Genomic DNA, 23,102 nt, shown 5'->3' with positions numbered 1-23,102 from the left:
TGCTGTATGGCAAAGTAATTCATTTTAGATAGCTCATCTTTTAATTTCTGAACAATATTCCATCATATGGGTGTACTACAGTTTGTTTATTCATTCCCCTACTGAAGAACATTTTGGTTTCTTCAAGTTTTGGGTGCTTATGGATAAAGCTGCTATAAACATTTGTGTGCGAGTTTTTGTGCATTTGTAAGCTTTCAGATCAGTTGGGCAAGTACCTGTGAGCATGATTGCTGAATCCTGTGCTAAGTCTATAGTTAGCTTTGTAAGAAATTGCCAAACTATGTTCCAGAGTGGCTGTACTATTTTGGATTTTCACCAGCAGTGAAATGAGAGTTCCTGTTACTTCACATCCTTGCCAGTTTTTTTAATCTTAGCCATGCTAATAGGTGTATAGTAGTATCTCATTGTTTTGTTTTATTTTATTTATTTTTTAAAATTTATCTTTGTGTTGGGTCTTCATTGCTGCGTGCGGGCTTTCTCTAGTTGCGGCGAGTGGGGGTTATTCTTCGTTGTGGTGTGCGGGCTTCTCATTGCTGTGGCTTCTCTTGTTGCAGAGCATGGGCTCTAGGCTCGCGGGCTTCAGTAGTTGTGGCACGCAGGCTCAGTAGCTGTGGCTCGAGGGCTCTAGAGCACAGGCTCAGTAGTTGTGGCGTATGGGCTTAGTTGCTCTGCGGGATGTGGGATCTTCCTGGACCAGGGATTGAACCCGTGTCCCCTGCATGGGCAAGCAAGCTCTTAACCACTGCACCACCAGGGAAGGCCCTCATTGTTGTTTTAATTTGCAGTTACTTAACGGCAAATGATGTTTGATCTTTTCATATGCCATCTGAATATCTTCTTTGGTGAGGTATCTGTTCAGATCTTTTGCCCATTTTATAATTGAGTGGTTTTCTTATTTTTAAAAAATATTTATTTTTTAATTTATTTGGCTGTGGGTATTAGTTGTGACATGCGGGATCTTTAGTTGCAGCATGCGGACTCCTAGTTGTGGTGTGTGAGATCTAGCCCCCTGACCAAGAATTGAACCTGGGCCCCCTGCGTTGGGAGCACGGGGTCTTTTTTTTTTTTTAATTTATTTATTTTTGGCTGAGTTGGATATTTGTTGCTGCACGTGGGCTTTCTCTAGTTGCAGTGAGTGGGGGGCTACTCTTTGTTGTGGTGCACGGCCTTTGTAGTACCTTCTCTTGTTGAGGAGCACGGGCTCTAAGTGTGTGGGCTTCAGTAGTTGTGGCTTGCGGGCTCTAGGGCGCAGGCTCAGTAGTTGTGGCGCACTGGCTTAGTTGCTCCGCGGCATGTGGGATCTTCCCGGACCAGGGCTCGAACCCATGTCCACTGCATTGGCAGGCGGATCCTTAACCACTGCACCACCAGGGAAGTCCCGGAGCACGGAGTCTTAACCTCTGGACCACCAGGGAAGTCCCTGTTTTCTTATTGTTGAGTTGTGTTCTTCGTACATTTTGAAAACCAGTTCATTATTAGGTATGTATTTTGCAAATATTTCTCCTACCTTGTTTTGTTTTTTAATTCTCTTAAGTTTCTTTCATAGAGTTGAAGTTTTAAATTTTAATAAAGTTCAGTTTAACCAATTTTTTCTTTCATGTATCTTGCTTTTTTAATTTTTAAAAATTTATTAAAAAAACAAAACATAATGGTACAAAAAGGTTGAATAAAAGAATTGGAAAAGATATACTGTGCAAATAATGTATCTTGCTTTTGATGTTGTATTGAAAACTCATTGTCAAACCCAAGATCACTTAAAATTTCTCCTATGTTTTCATCTGGAAAGCGTAATAGTGCAACATCCCTTTTGGACTCCATTTGATATAAGGAGTGTGGGTAGGAGGATTGAAATGAGGGTAGATTTTGTTTCTTGGTAATATTGGATTTTCATTAATGAAGCAGAGAATTAATATCACCTTAAAATATATTGTCTTGAATTATTTGTAAGTGTGATCAGGTCTTTAACAAAACTTGAAATGTTTGGGCTGGCTTCATAGTGGCTCTTGGGACTAGACCTGTTTGCTGTAGCAATTTCTCGGGAGTCTTGGCAAATTACAAATGTTGAAATAGCACATGTAAAACTAGCAGTGGCTTAGGATCATCAGTGCACAGCTATGAGAATCAGTTTACCATGGTTTGGCAGTAGTGGTTCCTCCACAGCTTTACAACCCTCTGGATAATGCGAAAGTTAACAGATATGTGCCTAAGACTTCTGAAAAACTGGGTCCTGCAACTCAGGGTGTATGGGAAACGGTGGAGGAGCGAAGTGCATTTCCTGAAGTTTGCTGGAGACTCCCTATCCCTTTGTTGTTCCTGACAGGGATGGTAGCCTTCTGCTACCTGAAAACTGTTTTCCTTTCATTGGGTCATTCTGCCTCCCCCACACAGATGCCTCCTTTCCCAGGATCTTTGGTCCACCAACCAGGGCTAGCTGTTCTGCAGTTGCACTTTCCCTCACTAAACCCTACCTGAATCCCCTATCAGACCACTCCCTTTAGTACCCTTACTGACTAGTCTTCCTGTCCTGTCTCTATCACACCTCCTCAGTATTCAACTACATTTTGTCTAGCGTAATAGAAATATGGGATATGAATTCTTTGACTCTTACTGGTTGTGATAATGAGTAAATGATTGGGTTATTTTCATTTTACTAGTCTTAGTTATTAATATGTAAAGTAAAATTAGAGTAGTACCTCAAGGGAGGTTTATGCGAAACAGTGTGCCTATGTGAAAGTGCTTTTATTAACTGGAAAACAAAGCACAAATTGATTATTCATAAACCCTAATCAGTGGTTCTCAAAGTGTGATTCCTGAGCTAGCAGCCTTTGCATCCCCTGGAACTTGTTAGAAATGTGAAGTCCTAGCCCACTGGGCCCAGCCCACATCTACTGAATCAGCAATTTTTAAAATTTATTTTTAATTTTTAAAATAAATTTATTTATTTTAGTTATTTTTGGTGGTGTTGGGTCTTTGTCACTGCGTGCAGGCTTTCTCTAGTTGTAGCGAGCGGGGGCTACTCTTTGTTGCGGTGCACGGGCTTCTCATTGCGGTGGCCTCTCTCGTTGCGGAGCAAGGGCTCTAGGCGCGCAAGCTTCAGTGGTTGTGGTATGCGGGCTCAGTAGTTGTGGCTCGTGGGCTCTAGAGCACAGGCTCAATAGTTGTGGCGCACGGGCTTAGTTGCTCCACGGCATGTAGGATCTTCCTGGACCAAGGCTCAAACCCGTGTCCCCTGCATTGGCAGGCGGATTTCTCTTTTTGAATTTTATTTATTTTCTTATGTAGCAGGTTCTTATTAGTTATCCATTTTATACATATTAGTGTATATATGTCAATCCCAATCTCCCAATTCATCCCACCACCACCACCACCACTACCCCACCCCCAGCAGGCAGATTCTTAACCACTGCGCCACCAGGGAAGCCCGTGATTTGTTTTAAAAAGCCCCCTGATGCATGCTAAAGTTTGAGAAGCACTGCCTTATATAAAATTAAGCTTAACCTAAGGACAGTTGTATTAGTCTGCTTGGACTGCCGTAACAGTACCACAGGCTGGGTGGCTTAAACAACAGAAATTTATTATCTCACAGTCTGGAGTATGGAAGTCCATGATCAGGGCATTGGCAGAGTTGGTTTCTGGTGTGGACTTTCTCCTCGGCTTGCAGAGGGCCACCATCTTGTTGTGTCCTCTCACATGGACTTATGTGCACAGGGACTTCTGGCTCTCTTCATCTTATATAGATTCCAGGCCTATCGGATTAGGCCTTATGACCTCTTTTAACCTTAATTACTTCCCTAAAGGTCCTATCTCCAAATATTACATTGGGAGTTAGGACTTCAACATGTGAATGGGGGGAGGGGGGCACAGTTAAGCCCACAACAGTAATGTATCAACAAATTAAAAATTATTGGGGAAAAAAAATCAGTCTTACCTTTTTAAAAGGTAAGTAGTTAGCTCATCTCCCTGATTAGCTTTTCCTTGAGCAGCGATGTTCCAGCATCAGTACTTAGTCCTGATTAATCCACTGGTTTTTTGCTTCATTTAATTACTACTAGGCTTACCACATTTTGTCTTTTAAAAAGTTTTAACAATTGTATGCATATATTGTTTTAGCTATGTTTTGGGCTAATTTGGTTTTGTAGCTTATCCCTGGGAACCCAGCTACCATTTATAGCATTGTTTCTGTGAGGACTTGGGAGTTGTATAGTGTTGATTTAGATAAAAGTGTTGAATCAACCTGTTTAGTTTTAGAGAATCCCTTGTAGTTGTAAATCAAAGCAATGTTGCTGTGCCATTGTATATTATTTTGATATTAGAGAATAGAGGCCTTTCCAGTGAATAAATGAAATTACTGATATTCCTAGTATATTAGAAACTAGAGCAGAATGTTGACATTGAGAGTTTCTCCTAAAAACTAATACCAGTCCTAGGAAACATTATCAATGATTTTATTTAGCACTTTTTTTTTTTTTAGCACTTTTATTTTCTGCACTGCCTAAATGCTAAGCATTTAGGAATCCAGTGAACTTTACCTTCTTCCATTTTGTGAAAACAGTACCCAAGATATATAAATAAAACAAATACCACCAAATGATATGTGAAAATCTAGTTCTACATACTGTTACTCACTTTAAAGGATTATAGAGTTTATAAGGAATTAGGCATCAAATTCAGCATTGGAATAAGTTGATGTATAAGACACCAAAAAAAATTAAGCTATTTCCTTTTTTTAAATTAAAAAAATTATTTATTATTTATTTATTTATTTTTGGCTGTGTTGGGTCTTCGTTGCTGCGTGCGGGCTTTCTCTAGTTGTGGCAAGCAGGGGCTACTCTTCGTTGTGGTGCGTGGGCTTCTCATTGCAGTGGCTTCTCTTGTTGAAGAGCACGGGCTCTAGGCACGTGGGCTTCAGTAGTTGTGGCACACAGGCTCAGTAGTTGTGGCGCACAAGCTGAGTTGCTCCATGGCGTGTGGGATCTCCCTGGACCAAGGCTCAAACCCGTGTCTCCTGCATTGGCAGGCGGATTCTTAACCACTGCGCCACTAGGGAAGCCCCTAAAATCTTTTGTATTGTAGTAAAAACGCTTATCATAAGACTTACCATATTAACCATTATTAAGTTCAGTGGCATTAAGTACATTCTCATTGTTGTGCAGCTTTCACCTCCATCCATCTCCAGAGAGAGCTCTTTTCGTCTTGCAGAATTGAAACTCTATACTACCCACTACCAAATATTTTTGTGCATCCATGTGGCTCAGTTTTTATATCTTTAGGTCTGCGGTTTTGGGAAAAGGACCGACTACCATTCATGACTGCCTAATACAATACATAAGGCACTTACAGGCTTAGAAAATAAGAGGTAAAAATAGCTGGTCTGTGGTTTAATATATTTTTTCGTTGAGTCTTAAAACACTAATTTACAACCATATCTACACTTGATGGTCTTTGGACAAGAGGAGCAGCATCTAAATTAAGTGTTTAATGTGAGACTAGTTAGCTCCTCTGTTACTTCATTGTAATGTTTTAACTCATTTAAAGTAACCTGTAAAAGGGGCTTTGTCCATTGTAGAGCTCTTTACAAATGCAGGAATTTAGTTTGAAATTGTATCTGAACACCATAAATTTGTGTAGCCAACATGATATTCTATATGGGGACACCTGTTTATGTTTGAGTTTTATTTTGAAATTTTTATTGAAATTGAATCTTTTAACTAACTGATTTTAGGAAAACCGCTTTATCATTCTGGATTCACTTTCTTTATCTGTAAAGTGAACTACAATGAAGTTCTGATTTGAAAGCCTTAATTTTAAATAAGAGAGGGGTTAGGGCTTCCCTGGTGGCACAGTGGTTGAGAGTCCGCCTGCCGATGCAGGGGACACGGGTTTGTGCCCCGGTCTGGGAAGATCCCACATGCCGCGGAGTGGCTGGGCCCGTGAGCCATGGCCGCTGAGCCTGTGCGTCCGGAGCCTGTGCTCTGCAACGGGAGAGGCCACAACAGTGAGAGGCCCGCGTACGGCAAAGAAAAAAAAACAAAAACAAATAAGAGGGGTTAGTGGTCTTACAAAATTTTTTTAAAAGGAGGTGATGCATTTAACTGTACCCTTTTTTATATTTAGATCATGGAAGGGAAGTGGTTGCTGTGTGTGTTACTGGTCCTTGGAACTGCTCTTGTTCAGGCTCATGATGGACATGAAGATGATGTGATTGACATTGAGGATGACCTTGATGATGTCATTGAAGAGGTAGAAGACTCAAAACCGAAAGCAGATACCAGCACTCCTCCATCTCCAAAGGTTTGAAGTGGTCTTTGAATCTATTCATTTTGCCTCTTGAGATAACCAAAGGATGAAGGTAAATTTTGGATCCTTATCACAGGGAAAGCAAAATTTGCTAAAATTTTTATTGATCTCTCTGTCAGCCTTTGTTATATTGTCCCAAAGATAAGTTATATGGATTGAATTCAAGGGCCAGCTATGAAAGTTTGAAAACAAATCAAGAGAATAGATCCTACTGAGAAAGGAGTGTTGCTGAATATTTCAATTCTTAATTCATTTTTATATTTAACACAGGTCACCTACAAAGCTCCAGTTCCAACAGGGGAAGTGTATTTTGCTGATTGCTTTGACAGAGGAACTCTGTCAGGGTAAGTGTTTCTTAGGGGGAAAAAATCTTAGAGGCAGACATCATATAAATAAGATGGAATAGTATATTCCTTTTTGGATATTATTTTATATAGTGAAATGTTTAACTATTTTATATCTTTCATCCCTTTTAGGAAAATAGTGATTTAGAACATGTGGTTCTTGCTTCCATTTCTTTTCCCTTCACCCTGTATTTTGTTCTTTGAGAAAGTTGTTTTCTCTTGAGTCTTAAAAGGTGAAATTATTTCATGGGTTTGGTACTTTTTCTTACAGATTTTTGAGTTGAGTACAATATATTATCACTACTTGAATGACATTTAAAATTTGAAAGTAGAGTGGTTAGGTAAGCTAAGAAGAGCTGGATAGTTCCTATTTTTATTATTGTTTACATTGTTTCTTTTTACAGGCCAACTATAATTTGAATCTTAACTTAGGGGTATGTCTTAATTACAGGTGGATTTTATCCAAAGCCAAGAAAGATGACACTGATGACGAAATTGCCAAATATGATGGTGAGAGTTGCATTTGATTTAGATATAATAGCAGATTGAGGTTTGATGTATTTCCATAGTATCTCTCAAGACTAGTTTAATAGGAGTATGTATAGGGCTTCCCTGGTGGCGCAGTGGTTGAGAGTCCGTGAAAAAAAAAAAAAAAAAAGAGTATGTATACATTTTAAGATCTTTCACTGGAAGTTTGCTTTCTTTGTGTGTTCTATTGTATTTTATAGGGTTAGACTTGTTTAATGTTTATTTTTACACCATAAAATGGAAGGAGATTTATTACCCATGGTATTACCCATGGTATTACCCATGGTATTTTGGAAATGGAAGGTCTTTTCTAGGCATTGGTAGAATGAATGTGCTATAGGTTTTTAAAAACCATATCCTAACATTTGTCAATTATGTGTGTTTGATATTTATAGACCAGCTCTCAGAGGTAAATGGAACATGTTAAACATTTGTCAGTATGATGGATTTGCACAACTTGGAGTTTTGTTTGTTACGATTTCAGGATCTTCAGAGGTCTAATTAGGGAGTGGGACCTTTTTTGTTGTCTTGCAGGAAAATGGGAGGTAGATGAAATGAAGGAAACAAAACTTCCAGGCGATAAAGGACTTGTATTGATGTCTCGAGCCAAGCATCATGCTATCTCTGCTAAACTGAACAAGCCCTTCATCTTTGATACCAAGCCTCTCATTATTCAGTGAGTGAAACAATTGCTTGATAGACCCTTTCTAGGAAGTGAAGACATTATATTATAAAACTATTACTCTATGTAAAAAAAAATTATGAGAATAATTACATGCTACAGTAGGAATTTTAGGATGTATTTAAGCATCCTGTAATGTAAAATTTTTTTCATGCCCAGTAAATTATTTTGAAATAAATCAGCTATTTTTCCTACTGATAGCAAATGAACTTCTGGATTTTGCAAACAGTATTTACTGGGAATCTGCATTAAGATTTAATTTTCTTTTACTTATTTAATTTTGGGGGATTGGGTAAGTATAACAATAGAAGATGGAATCTTCACATATGACCTGTGATAAAACATGTGACCAAAGTGGGGGAAAGGGAAATAAATTAAGAAACTTGATCTTTCAAAATGCCCTCTGGTCTCTGCCTTTCTCTCTGAAATTAGGTATGAGGTTAATTTCCAAAATGGAATAGAATGTGGTGGTGCCTATGTGAAACTACTTTCCAAAACCCCAGAGCTCAACCTGGTAGGTACTTCCTATTTCTTTATGTGGCCTCCCACAGTTACCTTTTAAGAATCTCAGAGAAAAGGAAAGAAAATTTTCTAAGACCAGTGAAAATAAGGCCATTTTTCCTGCTGTTGAAATATTTTGGAGGCTGGAAATACTGACCTTGACATTTCTGTGCTTTTTATTTGAAATGTAAATTTCAAAGCTGTTTTGTTTTATCCTTGGTTTCTGTCCTGTGTAATTTTTAGTTTTAGCAAACTTATTTCTTTGTTTTATGAAAGAAGCAGTAACTATCTAGGTATATGCATTATTTTGTGTTTTTAAGCACTTTCATATATTCTCATGTAAAATTTCCCGGTAATTTCTGGTTATTCCTTTTCACTGGTATCTGTACAAACCTCATAAATGAATAAACTTTTCCTTTAATAGGACACTATTTGGGATTTTATAAGAGGACATATCACACTTTTGAAAGGTTGCTTTTCAACACTTTGAGTTACTTAATCCATTTTTGTTTCTGAAGGATCAGTTCCACGACAAGACCCCTTACACGATTATGTTTGGTCCAGATAAATGTGGAGAGGACTATAAATTGCACTTCATCTTTCGCCACAAAAACCCCAAAACGGGTGTATATGAAGAAAAGCATGCTAAGAGGCCAGATGCAGATCTGAAGACCTATTTTACTGATAAGAAAACACATCTTTATACATTAAGTAAGAAAAACTATTAATAAATTTTGGTTTTTATAGCACTACACATTTATCATCCATTTAATTTAAAGATTGTAAGCCTGCAAATAAGAATCTCTGTTAAAAAAAAAAAAAAAAAAGAATCTCTGTTGACTTAATATCTTAGTTATGAGAAGAACTTAATTTCTCAGCACTAAAATGTCTCTTCCTTAGGTTGAATTGAGAGCTAGGGTTTGAAACAATTTTAAGAATAAGCTTGTGTGTCCCATAAAGAGCTTCTTTGCTTGATCCTCACCCTTCATTTCCTCCCTTTGTTTATTTTCTTGTTGATGGGATGTTAAGTTATAGGACATACAATAGAAATATGTGTACAGTTTTTTTCAAAGTATCTTCTAGTTGAACTTGTTTGGATGCTCCAACACCTAGACAGTTGAGTTTAATCATTTGGACATTGGAATGGGTCTTTTTATTTAATGAAGTTTTTCCTGCTGCTTTGAGATCACATATAGACATGCCTCTTTTCCTAAAGAATGCAATAACCTTTCTTCTTTATAACAAAAGTAATATATATTCAGCATAGGAATTTAAAAGGAAAAAGAAAGCAAAAAGAAAACATTTAAAATTATCTGAAATATCAACACTGTGATGTATTTGGCTATATGTGAATAAACATGTATATATGTATAGACACATGTAATTTTTATTAGAAGTTAAGTATGCTATATTTCACTTTTTCTCTTCACAAAAGCATGAGAATCTTTCTGTGAGAGTAGATATCACTGATAACATTGATAACCTTCATTGTCATTGAGGATAGCAGCATAGTACTCTGTCATTTTCCATAGTACTGTGGATGTGCTGTGACCTAGTCAGTTGCCTGTTAGGCATTTAGATGTAGGATCCAGGCTTTAGCATAATTCACACTTAAGATACCTTTATGGATTTAAAATTATGTTTGCATTCTTCACTGGATTCCAAAAGTACAATCTGAGTAGACATGTGGTTTAATAAACCACATGTAATTGAAATTTTGTGTAATTTGAAATTTGGGCAACATAGTGGTAATACCAACTCAAAAAATGAGGAAATGGGCCTTTTCTCTTGGGGGACAGTTATAATAAATAAACTTATTTGCCTGTTGACTGGTGTGTAACCATTTGTGTCAAACCAATATTGCATTAGTTTATGTACCTTTGTTTTTTTTGATGTTTTTAATGTTCATACGTGGAATCTTTTGGTGTGTAAAAATTTTACCTGTCATTTGTTCTAATTCCTAAAAACCTGAAGAACTAACATTTACGACTTACAGATAAGGAAAAAGCGTGCTAACTTGCCTAAGGCTCCATGACCATGTTCTAACGCCCAAGGTCTTTACTCCATACTTCTGCTTTCTGTTAGAAATATGATTGTTTGTGTTGTGGTAAAGAGAGCTTGGGAATGAGTGGCTAATTAACTTTTTTAAATTGCATTTAATTTTTTCAGTCTTGAATCCAGATAATAGTTTTGAAATATTAGTGGACCAGTCTGTTGTAAACAGTGGGAATCTGTTAAATGACATGACTCCTCCTGTAAATCCTTCACGTGAAATTGAGGACCCAGAAGACCGGAAGCCTGAAGATTGGGATGAAAGACCAAAAATACCAGATCCTGATGCTGTCAAGCCAGATGACTGGTGAGTCTTTGGGACCTGTCTTTGAATGCAGTGGAGCATTTCATACATTCCATTTGGCTTGAACAATTGAATGGTGGTTGAAATCTGATAATTTGGATAATCTGTGATGCAGTCTAAATGTTAGGAAAAATGTAGACTACTATAGCTGAAAATAGTAGTGACCACCTAGTGATTACTAGGGCCATCGTGATCATCTGGGCTGCCTCATACCATTTTACAAGCCACCAAATGCTGAAACTGATGATAGAGTTTGCCTGTGGTGACACGGTTGGTTTGTGGCAGAACCTCGGATCTTTCGGCCTGGCCTTTCCAATGCTTCTATGAATTCACATTTAAAGCTGGAGTCCTAAAATTGTAAATTTTAATTTGAAAAATAACCTTTTTCCTATTTAAACAATACTCAGGAGATCTCTGCTCTGTGTTAAGCACTGGAATACAAAACCACAAGCACACCAGCTGCCTACACAACTCCCAGTCTAGTTGTGAGACAGGCACTTGAAGTTGGCATGCATGGGGTGAATGGTCTAATATGTGTTACTTGTGACCAGAGCACCAGGTATACCTAACTTCAGTAGTTTCTTGGAGTGGGCAAGAGTTAACTAACTGGTGAAGATGGAAAATGGTATTCCCTGGTTGAAGGAGAATATCATGTGCAAAAGTAGAGGAATAGGAGTGAGCTTAACACGTGTGAGGGAAATTGAGTAGCCTTTTACATAAGGTGCAAATTGGAGAGTGGTAAGAAAAGAAAACAGGTGGGTTGTACTCTTGTATGTGACCATCTTTGAACTCTGGTATGGTGACTTTTGGAAATGTCAGGAAGTGAACAAAGAGAAGTGATAAAATTGATCTTCCACTTGTAAGTATCCTCTTAGGCTTCACAGTTAAATTCTAGTTGATACTTTTATGCTGCACTGGTGTAGTAGGTGAGTTTATTTGTATATTTCGACTCAGCCTTGTTCAGTATTGTATTCCTTAACTAGCTGTTTTATTTTGGGGGTGGAGAAGTGAATGTTCAGCTTGAAAGATCAGCTGAATGATATACAAGTTTAAGTTCTTACACAATTTTAAACTAGCAAATTTCAAAACCAAGCATAATCCTGACCAAGAATAGAAGATGTCTCTGCTTACCAGCTAAAGTGGCTCTAACAATAACTGCATAAAGCTTTGAAATTAGGTACTTCTTGATGAACTTTTAAGAGTAACTGTTTGAGTCATAATTCACATGCTAAAAATCCACCCTTTAAAGTGTACAGTTCAGTGGTTTTACAGTATGTTTGCAGTGTTGTGCAACCATCACCACTGTCTAATTCCAGAACATTTTTATCACCCAAAAAGAAGCCCATACCCATGAAGCAGTTACTCCGTATTTCTCCCTTCCACCAGCCCCTGGCAACCACTAATCTGCCTTCTGTCTCTGTGGATTTGCCCATTCTAGATATAGAATAATATAATATGTGGTCCTTTGTGTCTAGCTTCTTTTGCTCAGCATAATGTTTTTAAGACTCATCCATGTTGAAGCATGGATTAGTACTTCATTCCTTTTTATGACTGAAGACTGTTCCATTGTGTGGATAATACCACATTTTATTTATCCATTCCTTATTTGATTGACCTTTAGGGTGTTTCCCTTTTTTGGCTGTGATTATGAATAATGCTGCTATGAACATTCATGTATAGGTTTTTGGGTGAATATGCATTTTCATTTCTCTTGGGTATATTCCTAGGAGTGGAATTGTTGGGTCATATGGTAATGATGTTTAACTTTTTGAGGGACTGCCAAACTGTTTTCCAAAGTGGCTGTACCATTTTACTTGCTCACAATCAATGTATGAGGGTTTCATTTTCTCCACATCCTTGCCAGTACTTAGTTTTATCAGTTTTTTTATTATAGCCATCCTACTGGGTATGAAGTGGTATCTTATTGTGGTTTTGATTTGCATTTCTCTGATGGCTAATGATGTTGAACATATTTTCATGTGCTTATTGGGCATTTCTATGTCTGAAGAAATGTCTATTCAATCCTTTGCTGGTTTTTAAATTGAGTTGTCTTTTTATTATTAGGTTGTAAGAGTTCTTTATAAATTCTGCATACTAGGCCCTTGTATATGATTTTAGATATTTATAGGAGGAACTATTTTAAGTTTTTTGATTAAGTAAGGCCTACATATTTTTAGATTGCCCTGTTTAAGATTCACAAAGTGGGACCACATTGTGATTCTCCGGCCAAATGTTGTCAGTAATTGGCTTTTTCTTTTGTGTTTAAGGGATGAAGATGCCCCTGCTAAGATTCCAGATGAAGAAGCCACAAAGCCTGAAGGCTGGTTAGATGATGAACCTGAATATGTACCTGACCCAGATGCAGAGAAGCCAGAGGATTGGTATGAGCTTTAGTTAACTTTTGAAATTGCCTGCTTTTTTATTGAAGTAAAAGTTAATATTTAAATACAGCTAACTGCTCAAATTTAAGTGTAGAGCTCAACAAACTAAATTGATTACATTTTCATCTCTTTTTTTAAATGCATCTGTCATGAAAAACCCTTACTACTGGAAATGTGGAAACAAGATGATGCTCTGTAGTACGACATTGTGAAAGTATTTCTGCAGGATTTCAGGGAAGCCCTGGGGCAGCTTTTCACAGTCCTGCACAGTCCTGCAGAACCCATTTGTAGTTTGTTTGTATCTCCACAGGGATGAAGATATGGATGGAGAATGGGAGGCTCCTCAGATTGCCAACCCTAAGTGTGAGTCGGCTCCTGGGTGTGGTGTCTGGCAGCGACCTATGATTGACAACCCTAATTATAAGGGCAAATGGAAGCCGCCCATGATTGACAATCCTAACTACCAGGTTTGTACCTCTCTGTGGTTTCATAGATCTCTTTGTGTTCAGATAGAAGTTTTGTCTATAGTGAGGCTGCCAGGTTGATCCCCTGTATTCAAACTATTGAATTGAAAACAAAGTAAACTTCAAAATTGAGAGAAAACTTATGTGTTAAGTGTTGAAAAGGTAAACCTAGAAACTAGAAAGAACTTTCATAATTGCTTTGTAACTTGTGTTTAAAAGCAAACAAAAAATGGAAAACTTGTGGTTTGGGCACCCTGCTACCATGTGGATCCAACTTGGCAATCTCTGTGGTAGGGTGGTTAGAGGATTATGATGGGAGTTGGTTCCCTGACCACAAGTCAGGGAACACAAGTCAGCTCATTGCTTGACCTCAGTATCTTCAACTATAAAAAGACTGTGAGGCTCAAATGAGATGGTAATACAGGTGGTGATATTTTAAAGCTTTAAGTTTACTATGGAAATGTAACAACTCAGACCCTGGTCTCACTTCTGTTTCTGTTCTAGTCAAATTATTTAAAATCATTAATTTCTACTCTGTCACACTTCAAAATGTAAAGTGTAGGTCTGTATCTCTATGTATCTACTATGTATATACTTTTCTGTTTTTAAATGTACTTGTGCAAGCAATAAGATAAGGTAAAAATTGCGCTTTAGCTGTTTTGTTGATGGCCATTTAGGTGAATTGCCATTTTTGCTTTTAGAGTCCTTGCTGCAGTAATTTTCCTTGTAAATGTCTGAGTATATGTGGTAACTATTTCTCTAGGTAGTTATCTGAGGTGAAATATCTGGTTGAAGATTGTGTACATTTTAAATCACCACTGAAGGAGTCTGTACTGATTTATGCTCCCACTCCTACCAGCAGTTAGTTGATAAGAGTGGAGGCTGTTGGAATGTGCCAGGTAGAGCAAGGTGTTTGGATCAAGGTCATGGATGAAATGGAAAGTAGCTGGAGTCCAGATGTCTTAGAGGCATCAGTAGCATTTATTGTTTTCTTCCTGTTACTTAAGTTTTACAAAGTCAGCACTTAACTCGCAGGTAATGCAGAATTCATCTTAATTCTTATTTAGGTTCACCATAAATTTGTGGTGATCATTATCTGAAATGATTTTTTAAAATATTTTTCTCTAGGGAATCTGGAAACCCCGGAAAATACCAAATCCAGATTTCTTTGAAGATCTGGAGCCTTTCAAGATGACTCCTTTTAGTGCTATTGGTTTAGAACTGTGGTCTATGACCTCAGACATTTTTTTTGACAACTTTATTGTTTCTGGTGATAGAAGAGTAGTTGACGATTGGGCCAATGATGGATGGGGTCTGAAGAAAGCTGCGGATGGGGCTGCTGAGGTTTGTGCTTGCTTGTTTATTGTGCATTTATGTCTTTTATTACAGGTAACTAATTGCTTCTGTTGTGAAAAGCTATCTTCTAAGATTTGTCTTTTCCCTTTTTGGGGGATGTTGGCATAGAAAGTGTGACCTTTGTCTGCTAAAGACAAAATACTGGGGCTTTGGACATGATTTCATTAGGCCAATATAATGGCTTTAGAGTCCGTATTTGTGGTATGTGTAGGGTATTTTTTTTTTAATTGTGTTAAGATACATTTAACAGGGATTGACATATACACACTACTATGTATAAAATAGATATCTAAAAAGAACCTACTGTATTGCACAGGGAACTCTATTCAATTCTATTCTGTAATGGCCTATATGGGAATAGACTCTAAAAAGAGTGGATATATGTATAATTAACTCACTTTGCTGTACAGCAGAAACTAACACAACATTATAAATCAACTATACTCCAATTTAAAAAAAATTTTTTTTAAGATATTTAACAAAATTTGCCATTTAGGGTATATGCTAATGCACTCTTAAATACTGAATCTTGGTTTACCCAATAAATGGAATTTTCACATAATTGGTCATAAGGCCAAGATGGGAATTGGAGAGACATTGAGATCAAGAAATTCTTCATTCACTGGCCCCTGAGGTTAAGGAAACCTTTGTAGGTGATTAAGAAGCCAACTTTCACACCTAGGAAGGGGAAATCCCCTTGATGATAAAGAGAGCAGGAAAATCGAAATGTTTCTCTTATTTCCTTTTTACATTGTGTGAACATCTAGGCTTGAATCCTCTGAAAAAGGTGCCTGAGTAGTGCCATGCAGTAATTGAACAGTGGGACAGTACAGCCTGTATTTAGTGTCAAAAGCCAAAACTTGAAATGAGTCCTGTCTTGTTTTTCAGCCAGGTGTAGTGGGGCAGATGATTGAGGCAGCCGAGGAGCGCCCATGGCTCTGGGTGGTCTACATTTTGACTGTAGCTCTGCCCGTATTTCTTGTCATCCTCTTCTGCTGTTCTGGAAAGGTATGAGTTGTTGCTGGTTTGTTTTTGCTTTGTTTTTTTATTTTGATTCACTCTTATATTGTTAAAAATAACTAAGATACATTGCCTGAGGTTTTTCTTTGTAGCAGCTCAGTAGTGACTGGGCCACATTTGGTGTTGACTTCTGAAACCCTGTTCACTACTTTCAGTGGCAATTTATTGTGCCCAGATGGAAGTAGGATTGTTAGCCCCTCGGTTTCTAATAGTATTAGCCTACTATATTACTCTCCTTCACATTTGACAGAAGCTTTCTGAAAGAAAAGAAAAAAACAACTTAGAGATATAAAACTGAGCCATCTGGGCACAAACTAGCTTTTCCTTCTGGCATAGCTGTTTCTATTCAAATACTTTATAATTCAGTCTTTGATTTCTCATTATCCATTTTTCCCTCAGCATCCCTACCCTCCCTTCCCCTGCAAAACACATGTAGGGCTGATACAGCCTTATTCTTTAGCCTTTGTTATATGCAATCAAAAAAAAGAAAATTTTGTTTAGACCCTCTACTTCTACTAAATGAGGATTATGCTTCACCTTGCATTCAAGATGTTTTGTAACCTGATCCCCAATCTTCCTTTCCAGCCTTATCCCCCCACCACTATTCTGCATATCTGTACCTCAGTCACCTTTGACTAGTTAGATTTGCACATTCCTGCCTGACCCCTTAGCTTCTACTGTTCCTTCTACCTTGAACCATACACATGCTCAGTGAAGAGGAAGCTCTCAAGCAGGAATTCCATCTTACTCATTTCTTTGTATCTACCCCAGCATATAGCCTTTGTACAGGACTTTGCTCATAGGCCTTCGGTAATTATATGGTAACGTAATACATAAAATGTGAACAAAACTGTCATGCTTTGGGGGAATATTTCAGAAACAGCCCAGTCCTGTGGAGTACAAGAAGACTGATGCTCCTCAACCAGATGTGAAGGAGGACGAAGAAGAAAAAGAAGAGGAAAAGGAAAAGGGAGATGAGGAGGAGGAAGGTGAAGAGAAACTTGGTAAGAAGTAGACCCCAAAATATCTGCTTTAAACCAACATCCTAAGAAGACGTTTCAAACCCTTATAAGCAAGTTACTGTCAAGATTGTTTCAGACTCTAGAGGTGTGTTCTAATGCTGATTTTCTAGTTACCAAAAACAAGTATAAGATTTTGCTCAGTTGTTTTACTTTGTCTTCTGTCTTAGAAGAGAAGCAAAAAAGTGACGTTGAAGAAGATGGTGGCACTGTCAGTCAAGAGGAGGAAGATAGGAAACCTAAAGCAGAGGTAATAGAAACGGGAAGAGTGTATCTTAATGTTTCAAGCAACTCAGTGAAGGTACATTTAAGTAGAGAGTATTTTCATAGGGTAATTTTCAATGGCTGTGGCAGTAAAAATTCCATTACAGCCAATTTTGTAAAAGTGGAATTCTTAGCACTAAAAAATTAAATTTCAAATATCTGAATCTCAAAAGTATTTTCTGTGCTGAAAATGGTTTTCTGTAATAAATAGAAGGTAAGGAAAGACTAACAAAACGCTTTCTAAGATGGCAACTTCAGGTTATTATTTTACAGTTCTGTGTCATCATCTACCTCTCCTCACTGTGCCCTTAAAAATATTTATTGGACAAATCACTGCATTCTAAAATTTTTGTCCCTTTTGCTGATGGAGTCATTCTTTCGTTCATTCAATAAATATTTGTGGAGTACCCATTGTGTACCAGGTATTGTTAGTGAACAAGACAGACAAAGATACGCTACATCTGGGGAACTTAAATTCTAGTGGAAGGAAACAGACAGTAAGCAGTAGACGTTATAAGGAAGTAAATGAGAACAGTATGTTAAAAAGCAATGGGGTATGAAAAATAAAAGTTGTACAGGAAAAGGTATTGGAAATGCTGGAGGCGGGGTGTGTTGTATGTAATGTTAAAAGATGGTAGGTAGGCCTCAGTGGAGAGGTGACATTTGAGCAAAGACTTGAAAGAGATAAAGGACTTTGCCATGGAGATGTCCATGGGAAGAGCATTCCTGGCAGAGAGAACAGCCGGTACAAGGGCCTGAAGTGGTAGTCTAGATGGCCAGTACGGTCAGTAGATTAAGAGGGTGGAGAAAAGGAACATGGGGAAGGCTCCAGATTAGGTGAGGCCTCCTAGGCTGTTGTAGGGGCTTGGCTTTTCCTCCTAGTGAAATGGGCAGCCATTGTAGGCTTTGGGGCAAAGGAGTGATCAGACCTGATTACTCTGGCTGCTATGTTTTTCACAGACCAGGGAGAATCAAGGAGCCTAGTTAGGAGATTACTGTAATAATCCAGCCAAGATATGGTGGCCCAGAGCAGGGTGATAGGAGAGAAGGATGTGAGCTTCTGATCTGGATTTTCTGGTGGATTGGATATGAGGTATGAGGGAAAGAGAATAGTCTACCAAGGTCCCTTTTCTAAGCACTGCTGTTTCATTCTGATCCTTTCTGGAAACTACCCAGTTTCCATTTACAGCTACCACAACTCTGCCCTTCTATTGATAAAGGTCAATGTTGTTTATATTTTCAGTGGACGTATTCTGTCTCAACTAGAATGCATAGTTCTTTTAGGTAGGGACCAGTCTGTTTTTATATACCCGAAACTTCCTCACACAATAAGTGTGTGTAGAGTAGAAAGAGCACTGAGTTTGTGTCTTGAGTTTTATGTGGGACTCAGGTTTGATAGCCTTTAGTCCTCATGAATCTTTGAGGCTTTCTCAGCCTCAAAGTGGGACTAATGTGTCCACAGGCCAGTAGTTATTCAGGATTAAGCAGGATAACATGTGAAAGCCTGGTGTCTGGTCCTTTTTAAAGAAAATGCTTATAGGTTAGATTTAGAAAACAAAGACTGAATTAGAACACATACAATCCCACCACCTTTGAGCCAACATTGTTTTTGATGCATTTTCTTCCAATCATTTTTCTTTTCCTGTTTTTCCTCAGATGGGTTATACTCAGCCTGGCTCATTTGAAAACTTGGTGAACTTTTACTTTTTAAAAAAATATGCTAATTATAGTGAATTTCTTGTTTTTTCAACCAACAGGAGGATGAAATTTTGAACAGATCACCAAGAAACAGAAAGCCGCGAAGAGAGTGAAACAATCTTAAGAACTTGATCTGTGATTTCCTCTCCCTGCCCTTCCCCTGCAAAGTGTGGGTCCTAGGAGAGGACCTGGCACATCTTAGGTTGAAACTCAGAAAACCTTCAGAGTCACCATCAACAGGTTCCAGCTGAACACTAGCCCGTGTAATTTTAAACATCTAGCAGTAAATAATTGCAGTTGTGACATAAAGGACCCTGTTTCTGTAGAAAGAAAGCATTTAACATAATGGTTGTGAAATGTAACATGAAGCAACTAACTTGTATTTTTTTGTTTTTAAACATCTTTGTTTTTTAAAATAGAGTGATAGAACTTTGTCAGTCTTTAAAAATCTTGGCTTAATTTAATATATTAATCTGTCCATGCAGAAATAACACCAACCTTTAAAAATGCTAGGGGGCTGAATTTGAAGTAACTGATTTTGTCTTTTAAGTTTGGTATTACAAAACATTCACGTGTCTTTGTCCCTTAAAATTGATAATCATGTTTAAAGTGCAGTCATTTGTGGTTATAATCTTGTTTTGCTTGCTTCCATTATTCAGTTCCTCCTAAGGAAATTGAGGAGAGTGATTGGATGGAAGCCCAAATTTATATAAAGGTTCTGTTAAAATTGTATTAAAAATAGACATACAAAAAGAAAAAAACTTTTCACTTGATGTTGGTTAGGCCATGAAGTATGTGTGTTCTTTTGCCTTTGGAACAGCTCAGTTCCCAGACAGCTTTGCAGTTAGTGGAGGAGGTGGCATAATGTGGCGCTCGGGCATTCATTCTTCACACCCTGGGAGTGTCTGGGCTCCAGCCTTCTCAAGCAGGTGGCTTCTTAAGGAACGCTACCAGAGTAGAGGCAGATGTTTTCATCACATCTTTCACTGTGTTGACACTGTTTTACCTTCTCAATTTCCCCAAATTCCCAGCTTTCTTCTCTGCTATGCATTGTCTTCACAGCACAGCTTGCGGTCCGTTGCTGAAAATGCTTATAAGCTCTGCATAGTGTTAAGCTTTACTGTGATTATGTGTATGTTTCTTCCTTTATTAAGCAGACCCACACCTTTCCAGGGTCAAAGTACACGATAGAATAGTGTCCTTCATCTTTACCATTTCTTTTACTCCGTGTAAAGACTTTAGAAGTCTAATCCAGAGGCGAGCCAATTCAGAATTGACTGTAATTGAACACAGGCTAAAAGTATTTATGGAGAAGTGACTTTTAGCATGAGTTTTCTGATTTTTGTAGCTGCTAAATCTTTTAAGTCTTTATTTGCAGTTCATGTAACAGTTCTGTCTTAAATTACATGATAAAGCAGTCCTGTTCAAAACTTTTTTTAAGTATGTGGCTTGTATAATTTTTAAGAAATAATCTTAGGTTTGTTTTTTCATGTGGAATGCAGATGGGTGCTATCAGAGCCGCTCCCCCATCACTATAGTGTAATAACATCATTATTACACCACACTGAAATGTATTCAGAATTAGATTTTTTTTTAGCTTTATTGTTTTTTCAGAGGTGTTTCAAATGTACCAATGATACTGTTCCTTGCACTGAATATATAAACACTCCAGAGTGTTTATATTGGGGAGATATTGGGGAGGAAGTATATTCATAAAAGATGAAGGCTGTATCTGTTTATTTTGTTTATCTTCAGTTTTTTTACTGGTTCACTTAAATTCTTATGAGGGTGGGATGCATTTTTCTTACTGTTCAGTGCTTTATCTTTTCATCTGTTGTTCTGTGGTCACAGTGACCTTAGCTATGTAGCAGACTTTCCCAAATGTATTGAGTGCAAATAAACAGTTACTTAGCAAGACCTGAAAATATGTCTGCAGGTTTCTCCTTGAAGCAAGTGTGTGGGATCATTGCATTTCCAGAAATCTGCCTTCTTTACCCTCCATTGACATCACGGTTTCTTCCAGCTGAGCTGTGGAATAACAAGTATAAATCAGTAGACTGTTCATTTGCCTTTCCAAGGGTAATTTAGCAACGTTTGTCCAAAAAAAGAAAGACAAAACAAAGAGTCATTTCTTGGTTTTCTTTTCACTCTTTGTTGAAGGTGCAGCCTTCTGATTAGAAGTCTGACACATTAATGAATGACCAGCAGCAGTATTCAGCTCTTTAGAAGGCACTTACATTATGATTTTACATGCTGGTTATTTGTCCCATTGTTGTAAAATGCCCACTCCATCAGATGTGTTCCTCAGTTTCTCTCATCCATAAAATACTCTTCATTTTTCTCCAATTGTTGCGTTACTAAATGGTATTACATTAAAGCCCTGTGTTAAGCATCTGCTTTTGACTGACCTTCTTTCATAATAACCTTCAATTTGTGTGTTTTACTGGTTCAATAGTGGGTTGATCTTCCTTTAATTGACTACTACATGAAATTTTCTAATATTGCAGAAACTATTATGGATGGTGAAATAATTACTACATCTCACCACGTGGATTTGAATATAATTCAAAGTAGGCTTTGCATCCTTTTCCTGCTGGATTGGGGTTCAGTATTTCAGTTCTATAATAGGTTTAGCAGCTCAGAAAGGGAATGGTAATTTGTAGATTATTCTTTGAGATTTATGGGAACCATTTGACTTTTAAACATTTATTAGAAAATAAATCTTTGTTCAGAATCAGACTCCATCTTTTATATATTCCTACATATTTCAGGGATATTTTTGAACATTAGGCCATAACTTTTTTATGCAGTATTATTAGGCTTTTGAATTGCTTACTGAAGAGTACCCAAAATGTACTGCTCCTAGTTACAATTATCTTTCCCATTAGAAAAGAAATTTATTTAATTCTGGTGTAAAATTTGTTTGAAGAATGGTAAAAGCAAGACTATGTTATGGCGTTCATGAGATTGCCTTGGTGGGCAACTTGTATTTTTTACTGCATTTGTATAAGAACAAGTACTATTTGAATAAGGACTCAATTTTTTCTTCTGATTTTAAAATAAAACATTTTCATTGGCCTAGTAATAAGTTACTGTACCAAAGTTTGAGCTGTTTATGGTGTCTCTCATTGTGCAGCCTTTTGGCACCTCCTGTTAACTTTTTAGCAGTTAGGGTGCCAATACCTGTCTCTAGTTTGTCTTGGCCCAACAGAGACGGTCTGTAGTTTCATTGCTCCTGTTTTTTCCCCTACAGTCTCCCACTCCCTTTGCCTACTAGGTATAATACTAGAGTGTAATTGTCTTTAGTTGTATTTTGTTGAGATTCAGTTTTACCTAACAGACCATCTTTTAAATGTAAAGCTTGCAGGCCAGGCTCCCTGTTTTTTTTACTGAAGCATCATCCTTTGCAGTTCTACCCCCCACACACACACCAGAAAAGGAGCTAGACTCCTTCACATCCTCTTCTTCCTGTCTGCTAGGGCTTTTGTTGTTGTAGTAATTGAACTTCTGAAATTTGTTCAAAATTTATATAAGGGAAGATTATATAGTCTCGATTCAGAACAGCGCGAGAAGAAACCTCTTCACCTCACCCGTGTACAATTCTTACCAATTGTGAGGCTGAATGTGAGCCGTGAGGTCGAACGAAAACAGCTGACACTGAAAAACCCTGGATACTTTTTAACTTATCAAAACCCCATTTAAGAAGCTACAGGAGGAATAAAATTATGAAGCGCTATGGTGCCGGGAGCATCTGGATCTAGCGGGTTACGCCGCGCCGACTGCCTGTCTTTCCGCGGCGGACCCGGAAGGGCCTGTCCGCGTGAGGCGGCGTTTAGAGCCGGCTCTTGTCGGTCACTTACATGGGTGAGGAGGACTGAAGCCCGCCCACCTGCTTCCCTCCGCCTCACTTGAGAGTTCCTTTTAAACTGCGCACGGGAGCAGCCCTAGCGCGCCTCTGGCGTGCTAGGCCCCGCCCCTCGGGCGGCCCGCTCTTCCTTCTCTGTTTGGCCGCAGTCCCTGTTCATCAGCTGTGACGCCGCTTTCGCCTGCCGGAGCCCCGCCCTTTTCCGAGAGCCCTGAAAACAATTTTAAGATGGCGGCGGCGGCGGCGACGCGGAAAACAATGGGGCCGGGGCGGCGGGGACAGGCCGAGGCCTGAGGTGGGCAGCGAGCGACTGCCTGGGTTGGGCCG

The 23,102-nt window shown here is 38.3% G+C and overlaps 2 protein-coding genes across 3 annotated transcripts in view; both read left to right on the top strand.

Annotated features, from left to right (window-relative positions):
* The window catches only part of CANX (calnexin), a 31,857-nt gene extending 10,553 nt beyond the window's left edge, over positions 1–21,304 (top strand). Inside the window, exons 1-15 of one of the 2 annotated variants that reach the window (XM_024764938.1) lie at positions 1,343–1,479; positions 6,115–6,291; positions 6,568–6,641; positions 7,093–7,151; positions 7,704–7,845; positions 8,284–8,365; positions 8,871–9,063; positions 10,522–10,711; positions 12,976–13,089; positions 13,400–13,556; positions 14,682–14,897; positions 15,798–15,917; positions 16,807–16,933; positions 17,119–17,198; positions 18,970–21,304. In XM_024764938.1, coding sequence (XP_024620706.1) covers positions 6,118–6,291; positions 6,568–6,641; positions 7,093–7,151; positions 7,704–7,845; positions 8,284–8,365; positions 8,871–9,063; positions 10,522–10,711; positions 12,976–13,089; positions 13,400–13,556; positions 14,682–14,897; positions 15,798–15,917; positions 16,807–16,933; positions 17,119–17,198; positions 18,970–19,023 — 1,782 coding nt within the window. In that variant the 5' untranslated portion in view covers positions 1,343–1,479; positions 6,115–6,117 and the 3' untranslated portion in view covers positions 19,024–21,304. Of the gene's footprint in view, positions 1–1,342; positions 1,480–6,114; positions 6,292–6,567; positions 6,642–7,092; positions 7,152–7,703; positions 7,846–8,283; positions 8,366–8,870; positions 9,064–10,521; positions 10,712–12,975; positions 13,090–13,399; positions 13,557–14,681; positions 14,898–15,797; positions 15,918–16,806; positions 16,934–17,118; positions 17,199–18,969 lie in introns of those variants that run through there. The other variant, XM_024764931.1, reaches the window with a different exon arrangement.
* A 1,341-nt stretch (positions 21,305–22,645) lies between these two features.
* MAML1 (mastermind like transcriptional coactivator 1) overlaps positions 22,646–23,102 on the top strand; it is a 46,471-nt gene continuing 46,014 nt past the window's right edge. The window contains 1 exon segment of the mRNA XM_024765042.1: positions 22,646–22,774. Coding sequence (XP_024620810.1) covers positions 22,646–22,774 — 129 coding nt within the window.

Source organism: Neophocaena asiaeorientalis, unplaced genomic scaffold, assembly GCF_003031525.2.
Source record: "Neophocaena asiaeorientalis asiaeorientalis breed wild unplaced genomic scaffold, Neophocaena_asiaeorientalis_V1.1 scaffold241, whole genome shotgun sequence".
Lineage (NCBI taxonomy): Eukaryota > Metazoa > Chordata > Mammalia > Artiodactyla > Phocoenidae > Neophocaena > Neophocaena asiaeorientalis.
Note: the sequence above shows the minus strand (reverse complement) of the source record. Positions and strands in the feature narration are given on the sequence as shown.